The sequence below is a fragment of the Peromyscus maniculatus genome, chromosome 2 (assembly GCF_049852395.1).
Source record: "Peromyscus maniculatus bairdii isolate BWxNUB_F1_BW_parent chromosome 2, HU_Pman_BW_mat_3.1, whole genome shotgun sequence".
Lineage (NCBI taxonomy): Eukaryota > Metazoa > Chordata > Mammalia > Rodentia > Cricetidae > Peromyscus > Peromyscus maniculatus.
The window spans coordinates 148,810,179-148,835,732 of NC_134853.1; the positions used below are offsets into that span (position 1 = coordinate 148,810,179).

A 25,554-nucleotide genomic window follows, 5' to 3' on the forward strand; every position below is an offset into this window, starting at 1 on the left:
GTCCCAAGGCCTGGGGATGCTCTGGGTCTTCTCTGGATTCCCACGGCATCAAGCCCAAAGACCATTGCAGCAAGAATAGAAGAGGAGAGCAGAGGGCAGACGCTGGAAAGCAGGGAGGGTCCTTGAGCCCAGCCCTTTTGGCTCCCCGGTATAACCCCTGCTCTCTATTCTGCCCACCATACTCTCCAAGACCCTTATTCCCAGCCATGGCATTCTGCTCCCTACCCCCAGGTTGGCTAAGGAGGTATGGGACCTCACACCAAGGGTGAGTGAGGAGCACAGGACATGGGAGGCACACACATGTACAGGCGTGTTTATTGGGTGGAGTCTTAGAGACTCAGTAAGGCACGTGGTCTAGGAAGGGGGTGGGCTCTGGAGGCCTGGAGCATAGGCCTTGGTGTGAGCACCCCAGCGGGGTGGGTACCCCCTGCCAGCTGAGCAGCTCTGGGCCACTCTCTCCTTCAATGGCCTCTTCTGGGGACCCTGAGAACAGGGGCTACTTCTGTCCCAAGGGTGAGTGTGCACAGCCATGGACAGGGGTAGGGGGGTTTGGTCAGAGCATAATGTCCCATCGTCCCTGGAGGCACCCTGGAGGGTCCTGACTTGGGCAGGTCCTGGAAGAGGGTGGGTAGGTGTGGCCAAGGGTAGGGGGCCCTTGTTGAGCCCCAAGGCACCAGGTGGGCAGGCTGCAGGGCCTTCTCAGCTGAAGTCTCTGTTGCGCAGGAGCAGGGGGGCCACCAGGGTCCACAGGTAGAGGAACAGCCCCGCCCAGCTGGCACAGATCTTCACCCACACGGAAGTCCACGTGCTGATCATCTTCCGGGTCTCGCCGGGGCTGGAACACATGATCCGGCTCATGAGCCTGGCCCCCGATCCTGTGACCTCAGTCCTGTTCCCTGACTTGGTAAGCCAGCTGAGACATCTAAATCCAGCCCTGGCTCTTACCCCATACCTCCAATCCCTGCGTCTCACACTGGAAAAACCTTGGCCTTAGGACTCTGGACCACAGAACCAACCTTGACTTCAATTCCAATCTGGACTGTACCTCTGGGCCTTGACTTGACCTGTCTCCTAGTTCCTTACTTTGTCATCCTGAGCCAGATACAGTGATGCACACCTAAAAATCCTAGCACTTGGGAGGCAGAGGCAAGAACAACAGGAGTTCAGGACCACCCTGGGCTATATCGTAAGTTTGAAACCAGCCTGGGCTACATGAGACCCTGTATCAAAAGCAAAACAAAAAAAGTCCAAGGGCCAGTGGCCCAGGCCTGTGATCCCAGCCTCTCAGGGAAGGGAGGCAGGAGGGTCTCAAGTTCAAGACCCGCCTGGGCTACACAGGAAACCCATCTGTAGGACTTCATCATCTAGTTCTTTGGCCTCACTCTTCATGCCTGGGGACTGATGGACTCCTGACTAATCGTGCCTGGCCTTGACTCTGATCCTTCATGACTCAGCCTTGGCCTCTGACTTCAGCTCCTTGGCCCTCTACTGGCTTGATTGCCCCTGGACCTCAATATTAACCAAACGACCGAGTCCCAGTGTATGATGCTACACTACTGCTTCCCAATAGTCCTGACCAGATGCGACTCCCCATGGTCCCAACCCCCCAACTCTGGGCCTCTCGACTCCAACTCTTAATTCCGTGACTGCAGTTCTGATCACTGTACCCTAGTCCTGCCCCTCCATGTACCCCACACCGGACTCCCACACAACCCAACCCCGATTTGCAAACATGGTCACCCTGCTGAAGACACGCTCCACCTCCTGTTTGTCCCTTTGGGTCTCTTAGCAAAAGTGTGAGAAGCTGGGCTAATGAAGGCCCAGAAGGGAAACTAAGGCAGAACATGGGTGGGCTTTGTGGGGGTCTAAGACAGGCCCTGCCACCTAGGTTCCCAAGGCTGAGCAGAGACCAGAGACCCAGGAGGGGCCTGAGGAAACACACGGTGAGTCCACCCGGGGCTGCCCGGGTCTTCCAGCCCACCAGGCTGCCACAGCACACCTGTACCAGTTGGTAAGCGTCATCATGACGTGCAGGGAGGCCAGCACCAGGCAGAAGTGGAAGAAGGAATAGCTGTAGGTGACGCCATCCTGCTCGTTGTCGTAGGCTTGGCCCCCACTGACGGCCACCTGCTGCTGCTGCTGCACAGTCTCCCCACACTCCTCGGTCTGCATCAGGCTGTTCACCTGGCGGTGGTCGGAGGATCGCAGACTGCAGGAGAGGAAGGAAGGCGGTCAGCGCCACCAACAGAGATGGGCAGACGTGGCAGGGCGGGACCCTGTGAGCCAGGGAACTGGTCACAGCACGACTCAGGTGGTCCAGGTTCCTTGGAGCCAACAAACTATTCGGACTCTCAACTCTACCCCAATCCCTTAGGACCCTGAGTAAAGCACACCTCCGTAAACACTTGATTCCCTCAACGTGCCTCACAAATGCCCAGTACTGGGTAAAGCTAAATCGTCACTTCACCATTTCTAGAACAGGTGCTGATACGGAGTACTAAGTACTGAGTACCAGGTACTGAAGCATCAAACCAGGAGTGTAATCCACCAAGGTTTTGCTGGTTAAGTTTTTGTCACAGTCTAGGGTCATCTGAGAACAGGGACGCTCAACCAAGGAATTCCATCTGTCAGACCAGCTTTAGGCGAGTCTTTGGGACGTTATCCTGTAGTGGGTAGCCATTCCAGCTTTGATCTGGAAGTTCCAACCCCCATCGAGGCTTTGACAACTGTCACGCCTGCAAGGCGGGGCCAAGGGAGGACCCTGGAGACCTGAGATAGGGATTGGCAAGTGCTCTCTCTCTGTTCTGGGACCCTGGACACCCTAGATAGTGGAGGTTGACTGAGCAGAGCTCCAGAGAACACTGCTGGACTGCGATACACCTTCCCCAGACTCTGCGACCTACCTATCTCTTCATTTGTAAGTTACCCACTAAATAAATCTTCCTTTTAACTACGTGGAGTGGCCTTAATAATTTCACCAATATTATGCTGATTAATTATTGACGTAGGAGGCCCAGAGGACACAGCTCAGGTGGGCGGTACCACCCTGGACAAGTCGTCCTGGGCTATGTTAAGGAAGCTGCCGAGCAAGCCTTGGAGAGCAAGCCAGGAAGTAGTGGTGCTCCGTGCTCAGCTTCAGTTCCTACTTCACGGCTCCAGCCTGGAGTTCCGTGATGGACTGTGTGCTGCCTGGAAGTGTGAGCCGAAATAAATCTCTCCTCCCAATTTGCTTTTGATCACGGTGTTTATCATGGCAACAGGAAGAAAATTAAACGGGTTGATTTTTGGGTGGAGGATATATGTGTATCTGTGTATGTACGTAGGTGTCCTTGCCTGTAGGGACATGATGTATGTGTGTGTATATAAACATGTGTATATGTATGTGTATGCATGTGTTTGTTTATGTGTATATGTGTATTATATGTGTGTATGTATGTGTGTGTGTATGTCTGTGTGTGTCTAGGCATGTGTGTATGTGTGCATGTGTATGTGTGTGTATATGTGTGTGTCTGTGTGTGTCTATGCATGTGTGTATGTGTGTCTATATGTGCATGTATATGTGTATGAATATGTGTGTGTGTATGTGTGTGTGTGTATGTGTGCATGTGTATGTGTGTCTATGTGTGCATGTATATGTGTGTGTATATGTGTATGAATATGTGTGTGTATGTGTATGTGTGCATGTGTAGGCCAGAAGATAATGTTAGGTTTCTCCCTCAACTGCTCATCCACTTTCTTTTTTGATACAGGGTCTCTCACTGAACCTGGAACTTGACATGTCAGACACACTGGCTGGCCAGCAAGCTCCTGAGACCCTCCTGTCTCCACCCTGCAGCGTTGGGGTCACAGTAGTGTGCTGTAGGTGTGTGCTGTAGGTGTGTGCTGTAGGTGTGCTGTAGGTGTGTGCTGTAGGTGTGTGCTGGGGTCACAGGAGTGTGCTGTAGGTGTGCTGTAGGTATGTGCTGTAGGTGTGTGCTGTAGGTGTGTGCTGGGGTCACAGGAGTGTGCTGTAGGTGTGTGCTGGGGTCACAGTAGTGTGCTGTAGGTGTGTGCTGTAGGTGTGTGCTGTAGGTGTGCTGTAGGTGTGTGCTGTAGGTGTGTGCTGGGGACACAGTAGTGTGCTGTAGGTGTGTGCTGGGGTCACAGTAGTGTGCTGTAGGTGTGTGCTGGGGTCACAGTAGTGTGCTGTAGGTGTGTGCTGGGGTCACAGTGTGTGCTGTAGGTGTGTGCTGGGGTCACAGTAGTGTGCTGTAGGTGTGTGCTGGGGTCACAGTGTGTGCTGCAGGTGTGTGCTGGGGTCACAGTAGTGTGCTGCAGGTGTGTGCTGGGGTCACAGTGTGTGCTGTAGGTGTGTGCCGGGGAGCTAAACTCAGGTCCTCCTGTTTGCACGGTTTGAACTTCCCCCTGAACCACCACTGCAGCACTCTGGCTGTTTTGTGTGAACCTCTCATGTAGTCCAATTCAGTCACTATGTAGCCCAGGTTGTTCTGAAACTCACAGCAATCCCCCTGCCTCTGCTCTCCAAGGGTGGGAATTAAAGGCATGAGCCACGTCTGGAAACTTAGCTTTGTTAGTCTTAGGTATTTAGCATTAGCAATGGCTTTCATGTTTATGAAAAGAAAGCAGAGGAGAGGTCAGTGCCAGAGCATTGGTCTAGCACGTGCAAGGCCCTGACCGGACTCCAGCACTGAAAAGACCAAAAAATGCCTTGGGTCAGCCAGGCGGCTCAGTGATACAAGTTCTAGCCATACAAGCCTGCTGACCCTCACAGTTTCATCCTCATAACCCATGGAAAGGTGGAAGGAGAGAAATGACTTCACAAACCTATCCTCTGACCTCTACATATGTGCCATGGTACATGTACTCACACACACACACACACACACACACACACACACACACACACACACACACATCATGCGCACATACACAAGAATAAATTTTAAAAGCCTGGTATTTTATTATCTGGGTGCTGGCCTTTCTTGGGCTCTTAGTTAGCTAATGAATGAATCACTACATTAGACATTTTGGAGTTTTACTTGGAATTGTTTTTTACAGCTCCTTGAGATGGACTGTGACTGAGATATGCAATCTCAATCCAAATAGACCTTTTCCTCACCATGTTGGTTCTGGTCATGGTGCTTATCACAGCAATAGAAAGCTCCCCAGCCCTCCCTCGCTCCCCCACTCAGAACCCCCACCACCACCACCACCACCCGGAGCCCAAGCCCATGGTACCTAATGAAGAAGGTGCACAGGATGAAGATGATGAGGCCCACGATGCTCGGGGCATCCCACCACACGGTGCTGTAGTCTTCCAGGTCCACCTGGCCTGTTCCATTTTTAGTGGGCAGGTGCGGGTTGCATTTTTGGTCTGGGCAAGGAACACAGACGACACATTTAGCCTTAGCTGACTGTATCTCGGAGTCAGGGAACTCTGGGGATAGGCAGCGAGCTGACCCAAGAGGACAGACACACAAACACACATGCGACCCTGGAAGGCCCAGCAGTAGACAGCAAATGGCAGACACAATGAAAGACAGATAACTCAGGAGCAGATGAGACACTCCTGTCCACCCCCCAAGACTGAGCCTCTGGGTGTCCCGGACCCCTGTGATGTCCCTTCAACAGGCCACTACTGAACCAGCCGCCTGTCTCACACTCACCGGGGACGTTGGACAGGGCCGACCAGGTGACAAACATGGTGTACAATGTGATGACAGAGGCCTGCAGCAGTCCTGAATTAGGCTGGGCGTCCTGGCAATAACAGTCCACAGGTAAGAGCTCAGCCATTCACCCCACCGGATCACCCACCACTCCTACCTACCCAAAACCAGAGCCCTGGTTCTTTCTCTTGACCCCCGAGATCACCAGCCCCCTTTCTTCTGCAAACGTTCAGTCAGCCTCCTCAGGCTGCTCAGCTTCACCCGCCCCTACCCCACTGTCCCGCTCCAGACACTGCAGCCTCCTCTGCAAACCTGGCCCACCTCAGCCACTTTGGAAGTTGGCACATCCCCGGGGGAGGGGGGGCTGGAGAGGAGGAAATAAGGCCCTGAGCCCCTGCTGCGGAAGCTCCTGCCCTCACCAGCCCCTGCCTTTGCTCCACAAAGCTCTGCAACCAAACTTGCTTTCCTCACGGTGTGCACGAGCTCTCGGTTCAAATCCCAGCTCCGCTGTGTACTACTAGCCTTGGCTAAGTCTCTTCTTCTTTTCGTAGATGTGTGAGTTCGTGTGTGTGTGTGTGTGTGTGTGTGTGTGTGTGTGTGTGTGTGTGTGTGTGTATGCACATGAGCATGGAGGTCAAAGACAACCTCATTTGTCATCCCTCAGGAACCATCTCCTTTGTTTTTTGAGAGACAAGGACTCTCAGTGGGACCTGGTGCTTGCCAATTTGGCTAGGCTGGCTGTCCCTACCTCTTGTCCCCAGCTCTCGGATTATAATTTTGATATGGGTGCTGTAAGAATCAAAGTCAACCTGCGAGCCCCACCTGCCCAAGAACCAGGTAACTTCCTGGAATGCTGGGAGTTGTAGTTCTTGGAAAATAACAAAGTCACATGGGAAATATAGTGGCCATATGGTTTTGTCCTTAAAAAGCCCTTACAACCGTCCGCCCAGCCCCTCGTGACTCCTATAAGTCTGTTTGCTCCTCAGTGGATCCCCTCAGTGGGGATGACAGTGCTGGGGGAACAAGAGACACAGGTGACAGGCGCCATAACGGTTGGCTGGCTCTCTCCTTCCTCTGCTTCTGCACAGCTGTACTGTCAACCTGTACAGCAGGTCTTGGTGAGAGCACCCACCAGATGAACCCCGCATACATCACCTTCACAGTAGGAAATGAAGGCTCTGGGGAAAAGAGAGGCCCCCAACCTTTGTACTGACTCCCCAAAACTTAAGCTACCTGTCAACACTGACATCCAAACTGGAAACTCCTTGTGGGTATACACAGGGGGCAGAGATACTCTCTGAGGAGCAAAGGGCCATTCTGCCGTCCCTGTCCATTGTCTCAGAGGGTCTGGGATGGGGTGTCAGGAAACTGCACCCCACTCCCCAATACCCCCTTCTGAACTCTGAAAATCATTTCTCTTGACTGGCACAACACTAATAACTACAGCATCAGCTGGAGTCTGCTTGGTACCCACGTGCCTAATCAGACCTCAATCCTGAGAGCAACCCCAGAAAGCATTTACATTTGAGGGAGGAGCAAGTTGGTTAAAGCCTTTCCCAAAGATGCCCAGCATGGAGATCGGGCAGCCTGAGCCGGAGACCAGGATCTGAGCTGCTTGTAAACACAGCCCAGGTCTCTCTGACCTGTCAGCCCTGCCCTACATGAAGTCCCGCCTGCAGAGGGCTTGGGCCAACGGGCAGGCTCACCTGGACCTTGGGCAGGATGGCAACGATGGAGACGCAGACACAGAAGGTGAGGTTGAGGCTGATGAAGACCTTGCCCTCATGGCAGGCGCTAGACTCCGTGTAGTAGATGAACATCAGCGCCACAGCAGCAATGGACAGCAGGTAGAAGAGGAAGGTGAAGAAGAAAAGGCCTGGGCAGAGCGGAGATGAGCAACAGCTCAGAATCAGGAGGCAGAGACGGGGGCACCAGCCACCCCGGGGGAGGGGGGGGGGAGGCAGCAACCCTCCTGCCATGGGCCTCAGCTCCCTGACATGGGGAGTGGCTCCCCACAACACCTTTGTGAGTTCCTGTCCCAACCCAATCCATAATGACTCACATGCTATAAGGAGGTGACTGTCACTCTGAGGACAATAAAGACAAAACAGGGCTGTACCGGATGTCATTGTACCACTGTACTGGACAATGTCATTGTACCACTGTCATTTAAAAGAATTTGCTGGTAGGCCTGGAGAGAGCTCCAAAGTTAAGAGCACTTGTTGCTCCTACAAAGGGCTGGGGTTCAGTTCCCAGCAACCATGTGGTGACTCATAACCATCCATAACTCCAGTTCCAGGTGAGGCGGCACCCTCTTCTAGCCTCCATAGACACCAAGCACACACATAGTGCACACATACATGCACACAAACACTCACACACATAAAATAAAATAAATAAATCCAAAATAATTTGCTGGTAAAGCCCTCAAGAGTATACAGAATATAAGATCCAGCTTTTGCCGGGCGGTCGTGGCGCACGCCTTTAATCCCAGCACTTGGGAGGCAGAGGCAGGCGGATCTCTGTGAGTTCGAGGCCAGCCTGGTCTCCAACGCGAGTTCCAGGAAAGGCACAAAGCTACACAGAGAAACCCTGTCTCGAAAAACAAAAAAAAAAAAAAAAAAGATCCAGCTTTTACACTCCATTATATGTTTAATCTCCGCCAAAAGTTCAAGTTTGAGTTAGACAACTTCAGCAGCCTTGGATCTTGGATATGCTAAAATTTTGTAATCTAGAAAAGTAACTGATGAATAATCCATCAGTAAACCCAGGCTCCAATTCAAACTCAAAATATCCCATTTCCTAAAATGGTCTCATTGATTCTCCTTTTCTTGTTTTGAGACAGAGTCTATGTAGCCCTTGATATCCTGAAACTTGCTATGTAGATCAGGCTGGCCTCAAACTCACAGAGATCCACCTGCCTCTGCCTCCGCAGTGCTGGGATTAAAGTATGCACCACCACACCAGGACACTTACTGTGTTTTTTGAGGGGGTGTGTCTCATGTCACTCAGCCTGGCCTCCAACTCACTATATAGTAGAGGTTGGCCTTGAACTTTTGATCCTCCTTGCTCTACCTCCCAAATGCTGGGATTATAGGTATGATGTATCATACCTAGCCTCTTTATTTTTAAAAGTTATCATCATGTGGGCTGGAGGGATGGCTCAGTGGTTAAGAGCACCAACTGCTCTTCCAGAGGTCCTGAGTTCAATTCCCAGCAACCACATTGTGGCTCACAACCACTTATAATGAGATCTGGTGCCCTCTTCTGGCCTGCAGGGACACATGCAGGCAAAATACTGTATACATAATAAATTAAAAAAAAAAAGTTATCATCATGTTTGTGTGTGTTATATGTGTATGTGTGTGTTATGTGTTATATGTATGTTATATGTGTGTTACATGTGTATGTGTGTTATATGTGTGTGTTATGTATTGTGTGTTATGTATGTGTGTGTTATATGTGTGGGAACACGTTTACCATGACACACATATGAAAGTCAGAGGATACCTCTGTAGAGTCAGTTCTCTCCTCCCACATTTACATACATTCTGGGGACTGGATTTGCATAGCAAATGCCTTTACCTTTGCCACTGTCAAAGTTAGCTTTAACTGTCAACTCAGCACAACCTAGAGTCACTTGAGAAAGAAGTCTCAAATGAAGGGCTGCCCAGATCAGATTGGTCTGTGGGAGATTGCCTTGTTTATTAATGACGTAGGAGGGCCCAGCCCACTGTGGGCAGCATGATTCCCTAAGCAGGTGGTCCTTGATTCTATACGATGGCTAATTATAGTTGAACCTGTGAGTAGCCAAGTAGGAGCATTCTCCTGTGGCTTTTTTTTTTTTTTAATGAGACAGGGTTTCTCTGTGTAGCCCTAGCTGTCCTGGAACTTGCTCTGTAGACCAGAACTCTGCCTGGCTCTGCCTCCCAAGTACTGGGATTAAAGGTGTGTGCCACCACCACCTGGCTAAATTTATTTGTGTATGTATTTTTTTAATGTAATGTTCTGTCCTCATGCCTGCCTGCAGGCCAGAAGAGGGCACCAGATGCCATTACAGATGGCTGTGAGCTACCATGTGGGTGCTGGGAATTGAACTCAGGACCTCTTAACCTCTGAGCCATCTCTCCAGCCCCAGTCTTTGGTGGTTTTTGCTGTATTTCCTTGGCCACAAATTCCCTGGCCAGAGATAATGATGAATAGGATAGCAAGCGGGCTTGTCTTCCAGTCCCTGCCTGAGTTCCTGCCCCGACTCCCCTCAACGATAGGTTCTACCTTGTAAGCTGGAAAGAAAACAAACAACAACAAAAACCCAAAACCTCTCCTCCACTAGTTGTTTTTGGTCAGGGTGTTGTATCACAGCAACAGAAAGCTAACTAGAACACCCACTGAGGCAGGGTCTTGCTATAGCCACTTAAGCTGGCCTTGAACTTCTGAACTCAAATGCTCCTTCTGCCTCAGCCTCCTAAGTAGCTGGCACTGCAATCACATGCTACCAGGTCCAGCTGATCTTTAAGATAACCTGCAGCCGGGCGGTGGTGGCACACGCCTTTAGTCCCAGCACTCAGGAGGCAGAGGCAGGCGGATCTCTGTGAGTTCGAGGTCAGCCTGGGCTACAGAGTGAGTTCCTGGAAAGGTGCAAAGCTACACAGAGAAACCCTGTCTCGGGGAAAAAAAAAAAAGGTTAACCTGCAAATCTTGTAAAACACAAGGCTTAATAAGCTTCACAGTCTTCCTAACATCGTTTCCCTCTACGCTCGCACAATATCAACACTTGCTTTTGTTACTGCGATCATACCATTGCTGGGCCTGATGCTATACATCTGTTATCCTAGCTACTCAGGAGTCTGAAGCAGGTGGACCACAAGTTCAGGCCTGTGTGAGCTATAGAGTGAGTCCCAGGCTAGCCTGAGCAACTTAGTGAGACTATTCCTCAAAATAAAAAGAAGTGGGCTGGGGGTGTAGCTCAGTAGTATAGTGCTTGCTTGCCTAGCATACTCAAGATCCTGGGTTCAATCCCCAGTAATATTTTTAGAAAAAGTTGCCAAGTGGTGGTGGTGGCTCATACCAGAGACAGAGGCAGATCTGTGTGAGTTCAAAGCCAGCCTGGTCTACAAAGCAACTTCCAGGACAACTAAGGCTGTTACACAGAGAAACACTGTCTCAAAAAAAAGAAAGAAAGAAAAGGTTACACTATGGTATGGAATTGTCATTAGCATGTGGTAAGATTTTCAACAGTTGCTCACAAAACAAGGGTGTTGTCAACCGCTCATGAGGCCTGGTGGTTGGACGGAGACCAGCAGGTCCAAAAAGGTGTGAAGGGCAATGAACGCTAGCCCAGGCTTTCTTGCAGACTTACAGTAAGTGCAGGAGATTCAGCAGGGCGATCTGCTGCTAGGATCTCAGCGACCAGACACCGCTTAAAGTATGGCTGAGTCACCACCAAAAGGGCCTGGCACATTCCCTGCTCTGTGTAGCGTGTCCCTCGGAAGCTATGGACCTCAACCCCACCCCCACCCCAGGCTGCTCCCCACAGCCAGTCCCTTCCTCCAAACGTCCTCAGCTCCAGAGCCCGATTCATCAGGCACCCAGCCCGTCCGTGTGGAGGCCAGGCTGGCACTGACCTGCGTACCACGCTGGGGAGTCACACTCCTCGGCCTTGCACAGCCACCGCTGGTTCCAGGAGTGGGCGAAGTCAATGAACAGGATCAGCTGGATGAGGATGAAGAGGAAGGAGCCCACGACGCCAAAGTAGAACCAGACTGTGAGGAGGGAGCAGAGGCGGGTGGTTGGGGCCGTAGGAGCAGCTGTGGGGACAGCAGGTCCCCAGGGTGCCTAGCATGGCTTCACTCAGGTGTTCGCTCTCAAACACACAGACTCATTCAATAGTCATGTCATGCTCTGCACTGGGGACATGAAGAGAGCAGAGTCCTCCTCTCTCGGTGCAGCTGAGTAGGGTTCAGGCGAGGTGGTCCCCTGCCTCGAGTTACCCTAAGGCTTCAAAGCCCAGCACCAGGATGCTATGGAGTGAACAGAATGTAGAGGACCACCAGCCACCTGGAGTCAGTGTGACGCCAAGGCAAAGAGCCACCCACACTCTCCCACCCACCCCACCACCCTCCTTACTGCCCCTCCCTTGTCCTCAGAGCCACCTACTCTTGGGAAAGGAGCCATCAGGGATGTAGAAGGCACCCACGGTGATACCCACGAGGATCAGGAATTTAAAAAACCAAAACCTGCAAGAGACATGAAGGGTAAGCTGAGTGGAGGCATCGACATAAGGAACCAGAGCAGAGGCAGCCCGGAACCTCCACCCACCCGAGGTCCTGGGAGAGATGAAGGGGCACGCTCGTGAGCTGACAGACATCGGGTCTTTCCCACTCCTAGAAAAAGCCTGGAGCTCAGGGCAGAGGGAAGAACCGAGCAGTGAGACTGTCACTGAACTGCTGTGTGTGTAGCAAACCGCTACCATCTCTGAGCTTTTCCCTCATTTGAAAAATGGATTTGAGTAGGGGAGGCTCAGCTGGTGATGTGATTTGTCATGCACACATGGACTGACATTGGATCATCAGCACCCACGGAAAAACCCAGACATGCCTGTCGCTGGGGGCTTGGCCATCCAGGCTAGAGTAATCGGTCCCAGGTGAGAAACCCTGTTTCAAAAAAAGTCACTGTGGGTGGCTCCTGAGAACAGCTGAGGCTGACCTCCGGCTTCGACCAGTGAGTCGGAGGGGAGGGTCTAGAGATCTCTGGGGACGGGCAGAAGGGAGAAAAGCCTTCCAGGGGACTGTGCCAGGGTGCTGGTGGTCGCCTCTCACCCATTCTGGATGGCCGCTCGCGGGTCCCGGCTGCTGCGCACGCAGATCATGAACAGCATGAAGAAGCAGAAAAAGGCCGCCGTGGCGAAGCACATGCGGTAGACAGCGCGGAAACCCAGCAGGGAGCCGCAATCCAGAGGACCCTGAAGGACCACGGGTTGCTGAGCCCTGTCCTCACACACCCAGGGCAGCTGTGGAGACAAAGGGGCAGCGTAAGGGCCCCGCCCACCAGAATCCTGCAGCCTCCCATTATTTAGGTCTGAGCCTCCATTTCCGCGGCCTGTTTCCCACTCCCTTTGGGGCTGAACCCTAAAAGGGCTGTCTAGACTCCTATCCCATAACAACCCCCTCCTAGCTGACCATTTCCCTGCCGTCACAACCCCCCACACCCATCGCCCACATCCCACACCCCCATCTCAGTACTGCGGTGTGTGAAGCCCTGCTTCCCAGGGCGGTCTCCATCTCCTGCCTTCAGCAGAACCACTAAGAGGTCTTCGGGACCCCTTAGATTTGACCTCTCTACCGACTCCGCAGGAATCCACACCTATGCACAGGTCAAGATGCTAAAGTCTTGGGCCTAAAAGCCCCCACTGGGCCTGCGCTAAGGTCGAGTCAGGATTCCCAAGCCACCCCCCACCACCCCACCCCCGGCGTCCGCATTCAAGGGGAGACGCACTCCCGGGACCGGCCTCTAGAGGGCAGTCGTGATGAACAGGCTTTTCCATGGGGAGACGGCTCCTGAGAAAGAGATCCACCCCGTAGGAGGGAGGTTCAGGAATCCTCCCAACCCTGACACCTGCACACCATCAGTACCTGGAACTTCAGTCACCTTTCCTTGATTGTGGAGGTCGGGGCGATCCGGGCGCCTCCCAACCTCCTCCCCGATACTCACCTTGTAAAGCTGACTCTCCACTCCAGGGCTCAGCATGATGATGGACACCAGCACCCCCAAGAAGAGGAAGCTGGTGAAGAGGAGGCGGGTCACCGTGGAGTTGCGGGTTGAGGGGCAACAGCCGCATAGGATACAGGGTGCAGAGCCACAGAGGCAGGATGCCTAGGGGAGGCAGGGACGGCAGCTCGGTCAGTTCCCTTCCCTACATGAGCACTCAACACCCTCCACCTGCCCCATCTCGGTCTTCAAGTCGGTGCTGAGCTGGGGAGAGGACCCCCATTTAACTTTCTAGCCCCGAGTCTGAACTGAATCCAAATAGCACCACAAAGCCTGTAGGCAGACGTGAAGGCTAGAAACACAGTATTTATCACTTAGACGGAGGGACTGACTAAAAAGAAAACCAGAAGGCCAGCTGCTACTGATGAATGACCTGTGTGACCTGTCACTCAACCTCCGTGCCTGTTCCCCCATCTATCAAATAGGGATCATGAAGGTAGCCACTCTCCACCGGGTAGTTGTGAGAATGAAACAGAGTGTTTAAATTGTTTTGTTTCTTAGATTCACTTATTTTGTGTACTGATGTTTTGTTTGCATAGACATCTGCAGACCGGAAGGCATTGGCTCCCACAGATGGTTGTGAGCAGCCATGTGGGTGCTGAGAACTGAACTCAGAACGTCTGGAAGAGCAGACAGTGCTCTTAACCGCTGGGCCATCTCTCCAGTCTTGGGTATTTAAATTGTAAGCCCCAGCCAGGTGTGGTAGCACATGCCTGTAATCCTGGGGCAGAAGGATCAAGAGTTCAAAGCCAGCCTCAGCTACATAGTGGGTTTGAGGCCTGCCTGAGCTACATGAGACCTTGTCTCAGACAGACAGACAGAATGCAAGCTCCTTGAGACCCCCTGGCTCTTTCCCAGCTCATTTTTCTCCATAGGACTCCAATATTCTTGGTATCTTCCTTATCTGTCTGCATCTTCCTTATTAGCAAGGACGGGTTTTCATCTGCTTTGTTCACTGGGTCAGAACCAGAAACAGTACCCAGAACCTATTAGGGGATTATGAATTTTGTGTTCAATGAACATGAAGTGTCTGGCATAGAACCAGATACATGTTAAGCCCTGAGAAACCAGGATGTTCAAAACATCTGAAATTGAGACTCCCCAGTGGCTGTGTTTTGCCTGGGGCTGAACCCGTTCTGGACAGCTGATGGTCTAGCGCCTCCCACCATCCACTGCCTAGGTTGCTGCCTTCCTGGGCTGAAACCACTGAGGGGCTGGGAGGCTACACCATAGCCGAGTCAGCGAAGAAGAGATACACCCCTCTGGGAAGTCCCCAAGCACAAACCTTGAGGAAACAGCCCCCAGCCAGCCACAAAAAGCCCAAGTCCTCACGCAGTTATTTAAGAACCCAAGAGAAACAGTCTTCCATGGACCAAAAAGACCTTAAACCAAGAGTAACTGGCATTCAGTAAGCTATTTGGATCCTGAGAGATCCCATTCTGTGACAGAGCAAACCAGGCTGGTTTTGACTGGGTTATGGCAAGTCCTAGAAGGCCTCCTTGAGGAAGTGAGCTAAGGGCTGAAGGATTAGGAGGCAATCCCCGAGAGGGAAGGCACTCTTGCCAGGGCAGCGGGGACTGTTACATCTGAGGAAGGAGGAGAAGGCACAGTGAGCTGGCAGTGTGATGTCTGATGGGCACCAGACAGGGACCACCCAGGACCATGGTTTCCATCCGCAGGACAGTGGACACCCTCTGAGGGTACACAGCCCCGGCTGCAGAAACAACCTCACCCCATAGAATCAGCTTGGCTAATCAAAGCTTCCGGGGCTCTGGTTCCTCTGAGAACTTTCTGGACCCACTGGGGACACCACACTCTCCATGTGGCTGCCTTTCCACCTGCCTCTACTTCCAGACTGAAACATCCCTGGAAATACTGTCACCCAGAAAGCCAAGCGCAACACGGATGCTAAATGCAGTACAAAATTGCTCTTCACAGTCTAAGTCACAGGCTCTAACCCTTCCGACAACTTCTTGTCACACCCTCCTGTTGTTCCCTGAAGCCCAGCCTCCTGGTCATAGCCATCTTTTCGTAAGCCAGAGAGATGTCTCGTTTTACACATGTGGATGATGAGGTTAAAGGTTAAAGGGCTTGGCAGAGGTCATACAGCAACACAGTCACAGCCCCGGAGCTGGAAGGCAGAAGTGACAGGAAGGGCGAGCTGTAGGGTGGGTGGAAAGCACGCCATCCACCCGTGGGATGCTTCCCATCTAAAAATGAAGAAAGTGAGACCCAAAAAGGGGACAGGGGACAGGGCATGGCCACACACACCTAAAATCCCAGCACTCCAGAGGCGGAGGGCTGAGGGAAGAGGACCATGACCTTAAGACCAACCTGAGCTAAGCAATGCATTTGAAGCCAGCCTGCCCATCCCCGTCACCACCCTGTGGTGATATACTGTGTACCCTAATAAAATTTGCCTGAAGATCAGAGGACAGAACAAGCCACCAGATTAAACAGAGAGGCCAGGCGGTGGTGGCACACACCTTTAATCCTAGCACTCAGGAGGCAGAGATCAGTCTGGATCTCTGTGAGTTCAAAGCCATCCTGGATTATATGAGATTGATTTAGTCTAGGAAAGAAACAGAGCCAGGCAGTGGTGGCACACACCTTTAATCCTAGTACTGGGAAGCACACACGCCTTTAATCCCAGTACTTGAGATCTCATGCCTTTGCTACCAGTATTTGGGAAGCACACACACCTTCAATCCCAGCACTAAGAAGGAAGTGATATGGCTGGGCAGAGAAAGGTCTATAAGGCCTGAGGAGACAGGAACCAAGGCTCTTTCCACTAAAGTCCTAGAGATAAAGGATGGCTGTAGCTTGTTCCTTTGTCTCTCTGATCTTTCAGCCTTTACCCCAATATCTGGTTCTGTGTTTTTTATTAAAACACCTATTAGAATTCGAGTTACACAACCCCAAAAAAGTTTCATATGACCAGGATCTGTAAGTCAGCCTAGGAGCTGGATTGAAACTCAGGTCTTCGCTGCCAAGGCCAGACTTTGCCCACAGACACACCACTTCCCAGCCCACAAGCTCACAGATGGGAATGTTACTTAGTTTCTCAACGCCCCCTCCATGCAAATGATCCCTGCAAGTCTGGGGCAAACCAGGAAGTCCCTCCCACCCCAGGTGCCGGGTTCCATCCCGCCCGCCCCCTCCGGCCCATTGCCCCCTCAGTTTGTGCCACTTCAATAGTCAGGCGTGCAAACAGGTTCCAGCAAGACGCTGTTTCAGTTCATTCTGTTTCACAGAGGTCAAAATCCAGAAGCTCTTCCAGGGGCTCCTGAGACCTGAAACCTCAGGGTGTCTCAGGTCCTGATGCAGAGCCAGAGGGCCCAGGTTAAGAGAGACACAGGCCCAACACACTGCTCCCAGAGGACAAGTCCACATGCCTTTGATCTCCCTGCCACCCTGGCCCTGCCTGGACCAGCTCCCACCTTCCTACGGACACATTGGCCTCTGGGCAGGAGGGAGAGCAGCCACGTGAGCTCACCGGAAGCGCACTGTGGTGCTGTACAAGGCAGGAAATAACAGGAGGAGGCTGCCCATCAGGTGCCTGTCCTGTACATCATGGTCCTCCACAACGGGGCTGCCCTACTGGTGTGTGTGTGTGTGTGTGTGTGTGTCTGAAGATGTAGCTCTGTAGACCAGGCTGTCCCGGAATTCAGCACTTGCCTCTGCCTCCCAAGTGTTGGAATTAAAGGCGTAAGCTACCACCATCCTGGCCCTTTTCTTTTTTTTAGATAGGAGCTCACTATGTAGCCCTAGCCAGCTTGGATCTTAATATATAGACCAGGCTGGACTCTACTCACAGAGGTCTGCCTGCCTCTGCCTCCTGAAGGCTGAGATAAAGGCGTGCACCACCAGGACCTGCAGCTACAAGGTTTCTTAGCATCTGACCATCCCTAGGGGAGTCCCTGCAGTGACCCCCCCCCCCAGAAAGCAACTGGCCAGCCCCTGTTGCCTGCTGACAGCAGAGGAGAGCTTTCTCCCTCCCCCAACAAGCCACACTGCTTTGGAGCCAGGTGGGCAGAGGTGTCCCTAAGTCATTTGTCTTCCCTCCCGCTTGTCCCTAGAAACACTTGCAGGGCACGGGTAGGGAGGAGAGGTAGCTCAGGAGCCACCGTTTTTGAGTTGTGTTTAAAACAAAATGGCTTTCACTCCCAGATGTATATCCAAAAAAAAAAATGTGAAAGCTACACTCAAACCACCACTCACACATACTCACGCACCCACGTTTGCAGGCTGAACGACCCCAGGTCCTTGGGTGGGTGGACAGATAGCTTGGTCTAGAGACACACTGGAGTGTTACTGTGACTCTTAAAAAGGAAAAGCTAGCTGTGGTGGTTGCACACCTGTAACCCCAGCAGCTGGAAGGCAGAGACAGTTCAGGGCCAGCCTGGGCCGCGCAGTGAGGTGTGCCACGAAAAAATAAATAAATTCCAACACACGCTACGACCTGCATGCCATGATTTGGAATGACATAATCCAAGCTCAAAGGTCATGAATGGTATCAGGAACCCAGACTAGCTGAGTTCACTGAGAGGAAGTTTCGGTGAGCAGGTGTGGTGACCCAGGACTGCTCGGGGGTTTCAGTCTATGGGGGTGAATAATGTGCCGCAGACGGGGCTGGTGATGGATGCAAGTCGGTGTCCATTTGATGTCCTTGAACTGTAATAAAACCGGCTAAAATGAAGCCAAGGGAGGCTGAGGTGGGAGAATCCCTTGTACTCTGGTTCTGAAGTCGGTCAGGGTCACATATTGAGTCCAGACTCAAAAGAAACAGTGGCTGCAGTGGCAGATCTTATGTGTATTTTACCACAATAGGGGGGGGGGGGAGGCTGTGATGCAGCTCAGTTGGTGTCTAACCTCACAAGGCTTTGGTGTGGGTCCTGGGGGAGCTGGTACACACCTGTACTCAGGCGGTCAGATGTTAGTCTGAGGCTAACCTGGGATACATGAGACCCTGAAGGAATGGGAAGAAGAGATGAGAAAAGAGTCAAGGGAGAGAGAGGGGAAGGGAGACGAGAAAAGAGAAGCAGAGATAAAAAAGAAAGGAAAGGTAGGCAGGCCATCTCACCTCCCCGAACCTGTTGCCCTAGCTGGGAAGTGAGACTGTAGCTCAGAGGCACAGCACTTGCCTAGGGCATGATGGCCTTGAGCTCAATACCCAGCAATGCAAACAGGCAAAGCTGGAGGTGGTAGCCCACACGAGTACGCCTAGCACTTGGGAAGCAGAAACAGGAGGATCACGAGTTCAAGGTCATCCTCAGCTACATAATGAGTTCAAGACCAACCTGAGCTATGTGAGACCCTGTCTCAAAAAACAAAAACAAAAACATAATACCGAGGAGGAGGGAGCGGAAGGGGAGGCCAAGACATTAGAAGCAGCAGCCACAAACACCTCTGTATTTTCTGGACTTCTGGAGTGGCTGGGTGGTACTGGGAGGTAGCCATTGTCCTCGAGGCTTACACTCATGAGTCTGGATTCCCCTCCCCCCAAAGGCATTGGGACTCACTGCCAAAGAAGAGCGACAGCAGATTTATACTTAGTGACAGAACTGTGGTCCCCAAATAAGGAGGCAGATGGTGGAGCAGGGGTGTGAGGAGAGAGTCACTGGCTGCTCTGAGTCACCCAAAAGAGAGAACTGACATCAGGAGACAAGATGGCAGTTATCACCGAGTGTCTGGACTGACAATATTCACTCTGACAATGCCACTTGCCTGGGCTGCGTCATTTAACTAGGACTGTCTGGGAAGATAAATGACAAGGTCCTTGAAGACTAAAACAAAGATCAAAGGTCCAAACGGTAGGCATCACACTATATAACATGGTATGATGTGATACGATATGCATTTCATCACTATTTAAAAGCCAAAACTTGGCGCAGGGATGCACCCTGCAGCCTCCACAAACCACCCCAGTCTTGAAGGCACAGAGGGAGAGACAGCTGAAGTCTCCCACACCTCTCCCTGCGGCTCCTGGAGCCGGCTTGGCGCCAACTCTTGGTTTCCCCTCCCTGGACTCAGCGTCCTTATCTATGAAATGGGCTCTTGGGCAGGACATTAGCTTGGCCAAGTTCAGGCTCTGCATATGGACAGCCCCGAGTTTCACGGTATTCTGTTGTAGAATATTATTTTAAGGTGTGTTACTTTTGTTTATGTTGCATTTGTTTAACTCTGTGAAGCTGTGTTCCTGTGCCTGTCTAAAACACCTGATGGTCTAACAAAGAGCTGAACGGCCAAGAGTGAGGCAGGAGAGAGAAACAGGAGGGGCTGGTAGGCAGAGAGGATAAATAGAAGGGGAAATCTGGGGAAAGAAAAAGGAAGAAGAAGCCAGAGAAGGAGGAGGACTCCAGCGGACAGCTGCCCTGATACACAGTAAGCCACAGAGTAAGAGTAAGAGTAAGATTTACAGTAGTAAGAGAACAGGAAAAGCCCAGAGGCAAAATGTAGATGAGATAAGTTAAGGAAAGTCAGCAAGAAACAAGCCAAGCTAAGGCTGGGCATTCATAATTGGGAATAAGCCTTCGTGTGTTATTTATTTGGCAGGCCCCCCAAAAGAGCCAAAACACCACCAGCAGCGGTATTCTCTGGTGTCCCACTTCCTCACTGGCAGTCCTCAGTAATTCACCACCGTGGTGTGTTTATGGCGTGGTGCTGCATGCCACCTTAATGCAAAATGTATCCATGCACCCCTCTCGGTACTGTTTAATGCCTACACAGGTGAGGGGTGGGTCCCATTGCTCCTCCAACCCTGTGGACATGGGGCGGGGGTATGTGCTGCCCACAGAGGGCAGATGAGAAGATGCAAAGCCAGGGGCTGAGCCCAGGCCTTGCACAGTTCCTCAAACACACAATCCTCCCTAAAAAACTGCTGTCCATCCAGGCTACTTCCCCCCTCTGTGAACCCGGCCTACCCCCTCATCTAAGGCAGGTTTCACCTGTCCAGTGCAAATGCCAGGGAGAAGTGGACAGTTGGGTCACAGCTAGGAGAACACAAAAGTCTCCCGGCATCCCAGGCACCCAGAAACTCTTGGGACCTTCCCACCAGGACTTCTGGGTGAGGCCAGCCTGGTCTACAAAGCAAGTTCCAGGACAGCTAGGACTGTTACCCAGAGAAGCCCTGTCTCGGCAAACAAAACAAAACAAAACAAGAACTTCTCCTGGGGACTGAGGGGTGGCTCCGAGGTAAAGAGTGCTCTCTGGGCCATCATGAAGACCAGAGTTCAGATCCCAGAATTATCCTGGGCCCCATGACCAAGCTCCTGGGCAGAGTGGAGACAGGAGGATAGCTGGGCCTTGCTGGCTTCCAAGCTAGCCAAGGAAACATGAGCCCCGGGTTCAGGGAAAGACCCCGCCCCAAAGGAAGGACGAAGGACATGTGACACTCTCTTCTGGCTTTTGCAGGTGCACACACATGCATGTGCACATGTGCCTACAGAAAGCATATACATTCACACATACAAATAAATAGATCTTTAAACACTTCACTCCTGCTAGGAGGTGGCGGCGCACGCCTTTAATCCCAGCACTCGAGAGGCAGAGGCAGGCAGATCTCTGTGAGCTCGAGGCCAGCCTGGTCTACAGAGCGAGTTCTAGGACTGCTAGAGCTGTTACACAAAAGAATTCTGTCTTCAGGGGAAAAAAAAAACAACAAAAAATAAATAAACTTCACTCCCTAGAAGCAGGGTATTTCCGGCATCCAAGAGTGTCCCCCTACACCACCAACCACTGTTTTGCTGTGAGGAAATCATTGAATCCCTCTGATCCAGCTTCTTCATCAGTAAAATGGAAATCAATTTTTTGAGCCAACTCCCAGGCCTAGGACTCAAGCTAAGGATGACCTTTGAACTTCAGCTTCTTTCTACTTTTTTAAATTCAGTGGTTTGGGTTTTTTGTTTGCTTGTTTTCTTTGTTTTCTAAGAGAGGGTTTCCCTGTGGAGTCCTAGTTGTCCTAGAACTCCCTCTGTAGACCAGGCTGGCCTTAAGAGGGATCCTCTGCCTCCCGAGTGCTGGGATTAAAGGTGTGTGCCACCATTGCCTGACAGGATCTTTCTGCCTCCACCTCCCAAGTACTGAGATCATCAAGCCCAGTTTATGCCATACTGGGGACTGAACCCAGGGCTTCATGCATACAAGACAAGTACTCTACCAACCAAGCTACAACCCCAGCCTGAAATGGGAATAATGTCAACCGCATCCCTGGGGTCTTAGCGAAGATTAAACAAAAGGACACATATACAGAGTGACAGTTGCTGTCGATTGTCAACTCGACAGGCTCTAGAATCATCTTAGAGACAAACGTGTAGGCATATGTGTAAGGGGGTATCCAGACTAGTTCACTGAGGTGGGTAGAGCCATGGAAATGTGGGTGACAACATCCTGTGGGCTGGGATCCCTGACAGAAGGAAAAAGAAAGCTGAGCACAGACATCCGTGTCTTTCCACTTCCCAGCTGCTGGGGCAATGTGACCTGTGGCCACAAGCTCCTGCCACAAGGCTGCCCTGCCGGTAGCCTCGAACTGAGAACCAAACAGACCCCTCCCTCCTAAAGTTGCTTTTGTTGGGTATTTTGTTGCAGCAAGGAAAGCAAATACTTATAAATCCATAAATATCTTTCTTGCAGTGCTGGGCCTGTGCCCCAAGGTAGCCCCCCACTCCTGGGCGCTTACCTACAATAACGACATAGTGGATGGTGGCCACTGTTGGCATGGTCACCTGTAAAATGAATAACAATGCCATAGGGCTTCTGGGAGAACCAGTGAGACAGCATGGCCAAGAGCCTTGGTGCAGGACCTGGCATACTAAATGTGGGAGGGCACCAAAGGCAGGGCAGTGACTACCCTCCAATTCTCCCCTGGACCAGCTCTGTCTCTAGGCATCCAGAATGCATTTGGGGGCAGGGGAGAGTCGTAAGGGAAGAAGCCTGGACCAAGAATCAGTTTGTTTTTAAATTATGTATCCTAGGCCTGCTTGAAACTCACTATGTGGTAGAAGCTGCCCTTGAACTCCTGGCTCTTCTGCCTCTACATTCTGAATACTGGGATTACAGACATGCATCACTTTGTCTGACTTCATTAAAAAAATTATTTTAGATTTATTTTTTATTTTAATTTTATGTGTATGAGTGTTTTATCTGCATGTGTGTCTATGCACTGTGTGAGTGAGTGTGTGTGTGTGTGTGTGTGTGTGTGTGTGTGTGTGTGTATTCAGTGCCTGAGGGTACCAGAAGAGGGCACCAGATACCTTGGAACTGGAGTTACAGACAACTGTAAGCTGCCATGTGGGCGCTAGGAATCCAACCCAGGTCCTCTGGGCCAGCAGCCAATGCTCTTAACAGCTGAACCATCTCTCCAGCTCTCGGGCTTCAGGTTTTAAACCTGACTGTAATTCCCTCACGTTTTCACTGTTCAACCTGAGGCAAGAGAGCTAACCCCTGTAAAGGGAGGGTCTGAGCAAGCCTGTCTGGCCTCAGCTCTGTAGACTGTAGACTGGGTGACTCAAAGCAGTTCTTGGCTTTGTTCTCCAGATGGAATTCTCCACCTACATTTCCTGCAGGGTAACAACAGCTCCCAGAGTGCCCACTCGCTGTCCACAGGAGCTGGGTAGCAGTTTTCACCTCTCATCTGTCCATCTCCCAATAGGATGCCAAGGCAGGCATTGCTGTGGTCTTCAGCTCACTGATGGGGAGACCAAAAGCTGCCCTTGAACTCCTGGCTCTTCTGCCTCTACATGTGGGTTTTACATGTGGGTGTGTGGGTGTTGATATGTGCATGTATGGAAGAGGATATATTAGCGTGGGGGAGAAAGAAAGAAAGAAAATAAGTATTACTAGGCTAGGAATCAGTAGGTCGGCCCTCACAACCCCTCCCCCAGCAGGGCATGGGTAACCAGGCGAGATTAGATGAGAATCTTGTGGGCTGTGAGTAGGAAGGTCTCCCTCCCTAACCAGGAAGCAATGCCTGGGAGTCATGGTCATCAGCTAGCAATATCCTTACTCCTGATCACCAGCTCAGGCTAGGGCCCAAGAGAAACACACACACACACACACACACACACACACACACACACACACACACACACACACACACACACACCTTTCGATGGAAACAGAGGCCCAAGAGAGGTCAAGAGCTGTGTCCAGGGACCCACTCCATCGCCTCCCTAGGCTGAGCTCACTCTCAGAAAATGGCTACAAAGAAAACCCCCTAGATGCCCAGCTCTCGCCTGGGCACCCGCTCCTAACACGCACACAAATCAGGGACAAAGGAAGCAAGTCCTGAGCTTGCCTTCCGCAGCCAGCCGCTGGAGCCCCTCTCCGCCCCTCTTTGTGTGGGGCCAGAAGGGGAGGGAGCTGTCTGAATGAACCTCAGATTTAATGAAGGGAGGAAGCAAAGGAAAAGGGGGCTGGGAAAGGGAAAGTATGGGCCTCCCAGCCGGGGATGGCTGAATCCCCTCCCCTGTGCTGGTTGCTGCCCCAAAACAGAGCTGGCCACCCGCCTAGTCCCCAACACAGGCGACCAGGTGGGTACCTCCTTCGATTTCTGGGTCTTCCCGAATCCAAAGTTTGGCCCAGGTGGTCAGTGACAACCGACACCAACCTCTCTCAAGGCGGGTGGGGTGGGGGGACTTCATACCCAACCCCCACTCCCTTCCCGGCTCGGGCTGGAGGGGAAGGGTCCAGCGCTTGCAGGAGGGAGTACTCAAGAGTGAGCGGGCCAGACAGCGCGCAGAGAGGATGCAGACGGAGCCGGTTATGACGCTCAGACAGACGGACTGAGCCCGAACCCTAGAGACACCGATAGAACAAACACAAAAGAGCAGACTGAGCCAGGCGACAGGGACAGACAGAATGACGGACGCTCTTCCAGAGGGACAGAAGCGCAGGCAGAGGGGGGCCGGGCCCCTGCTAGTCACACAAAGAGTCCCGCGCCCCGGAGAGAGACGCGCCACGCACTCGGGGGCCGCTCCGAGAAGGGGCGCGGGCGGCGACGGCGGGGCTCCCCGCACCCGCTGCGGGCCTCAGTGTCCGGGTTCCCGGAGCGGTGGCGCCGAGGGCGCCCGGCCGCGCCCCACCCCTCCCCCGCGGTCATCCGAGCGGCGACACCAGCTGTCCAGCGCCCGGCTGTCGAAGCCGAGTGGTTGCGGGATGAGGATAAGAAGGACCCCAGAAAGACAAGTTTGGAGGAAGCATTAAAGAAGAAAAGTACTTGGAGGAAGAAGGGAGAGAAAAAGTGAGCGGGGCCGCAGCAGGGACGGGGTGGGCACTCACGCAGCTGAGCAGGGAGCAGGCCCCCAGGCAGGCCCCCATGGCTGAGCCGGGCGCGGGGCGCGGGGCGCCGGTCTCGGATCCTGGATCCGGTGGGACTCCAGGCGCTTGGCTGGCCCCACCCCGAACCCAGCCCCGCCCTGACCCCGCCCCACCTGCCGAAGCCGCTCGACACTTTCCGGCGACGCTCGGAGGCCTCCTATGACTCACCTGGGACAGGTGCTCCTGGCTAGACTTTACCGAGAGAGGTTAAGGCGGGAAAACTCCAGCAACTACGCCGCGCGCGGGCACAGCCCCAACCAACTCTAACCTAGGCTTGTACCCTGAACCAATGCGAGAATACGGAAATACACCTTTTGATTTGGACGTCACCAGGGCCATTGTGTGACCGACCCCAGAATGCTGTCACTATTACAGGAAGGATCTAAGAGTCGTCCTCTGTGACTCCCTTGGATCTTGGCACAAAACCTGTGTCTATGGGTGCTGAATGATAAATTACTGGATAAAGGGTGGGGGAGTAATGTAGCTGAGTCGGTAGAGTGCTTACAGAACATGCATGAAGCCCTGGGTTTGATCCACATAAAACGGCATGGTGGCTCATGCCTGCAATTCTAGAACTCAGGAGTCTGTGGAGTTAGGAATCAGAAATTCAAGATCATCCTTGGCTGCACAGCCAGGTCTAGGTCAGCCTGGGCTACATGAGATTCTGTGGAAGGAAAGAAGGAATGGAGGGAGGAAGGGAAGAAGAGAGAGAAAGACAGACGGAGCATGGGGGAGGCTACTTTCCTTCTCCAGGCCTTGGTTTCCACTAGTGAAATAAAGGTGCTGACCTCATGGGACTGTTACA

At 52.3% G+C, this 25,554-nt stretch overlaps 1 protein-coding gene across 1 annotated transcript; it reads right to left on the minus strand.

The window, feature by feature from the left end:
• Window positions 1–286: 286 nt before the first annotated feature.
• On the minus strand, window positions 287–24,841 carry Serinc2 (serine incorporator 2). The gene is made up of 10 exons (XM_006975550.4): window positions 24,711–24,841; window positions 13,377–13,538; window positions 12,485–12,675; window positions 11,823–11,902; window positions 11,291–11,428; window positions 7,373–7,542; window positions 5,667–5,757; window positions 5,239–5,374; window positions 2,000–2,209; window positions 287–835 (listed from the first exon to the last, which is right to left on the minus strand). The coding sequence occupies exons 1-10, from the start codon at window positions 24,747–24,749 to the stop codon at window positions 700–702; spliced, it is 1,353 nt and encodes a 450-aa protein (XP_006975612.1). The 5' UTR covers window positions 24,750–24,841; the 3' UTR covers window positions 287–699.
• Between the last annotated feature and the right edge of the window lie 713 nt (window positions 24,842–25,554).

Coding starts and splice junctions, on each gene's coding strand:
- Serinc2 (XM_006975550.4), bottom strand. CDS start 24,749: ATGGGGGCCTGCCTGGGGGCCTGCTCCCTGCTCAGCTGC. Junction 12,676..13,376: donor TGGAGAGTCAGCTTTACAAG/GTGAGTATCGGG, acceptor TTGTCTCCACAG/CTGCCCTGGGTGTGTGAGGA. Junction 836..1,999: donor ACGCTTACCAACTGGTACAG/GTGTGCTGTGGC, acceptor CATGTGTTCCAG/CCCCGGCGAGACCCGGAAGA.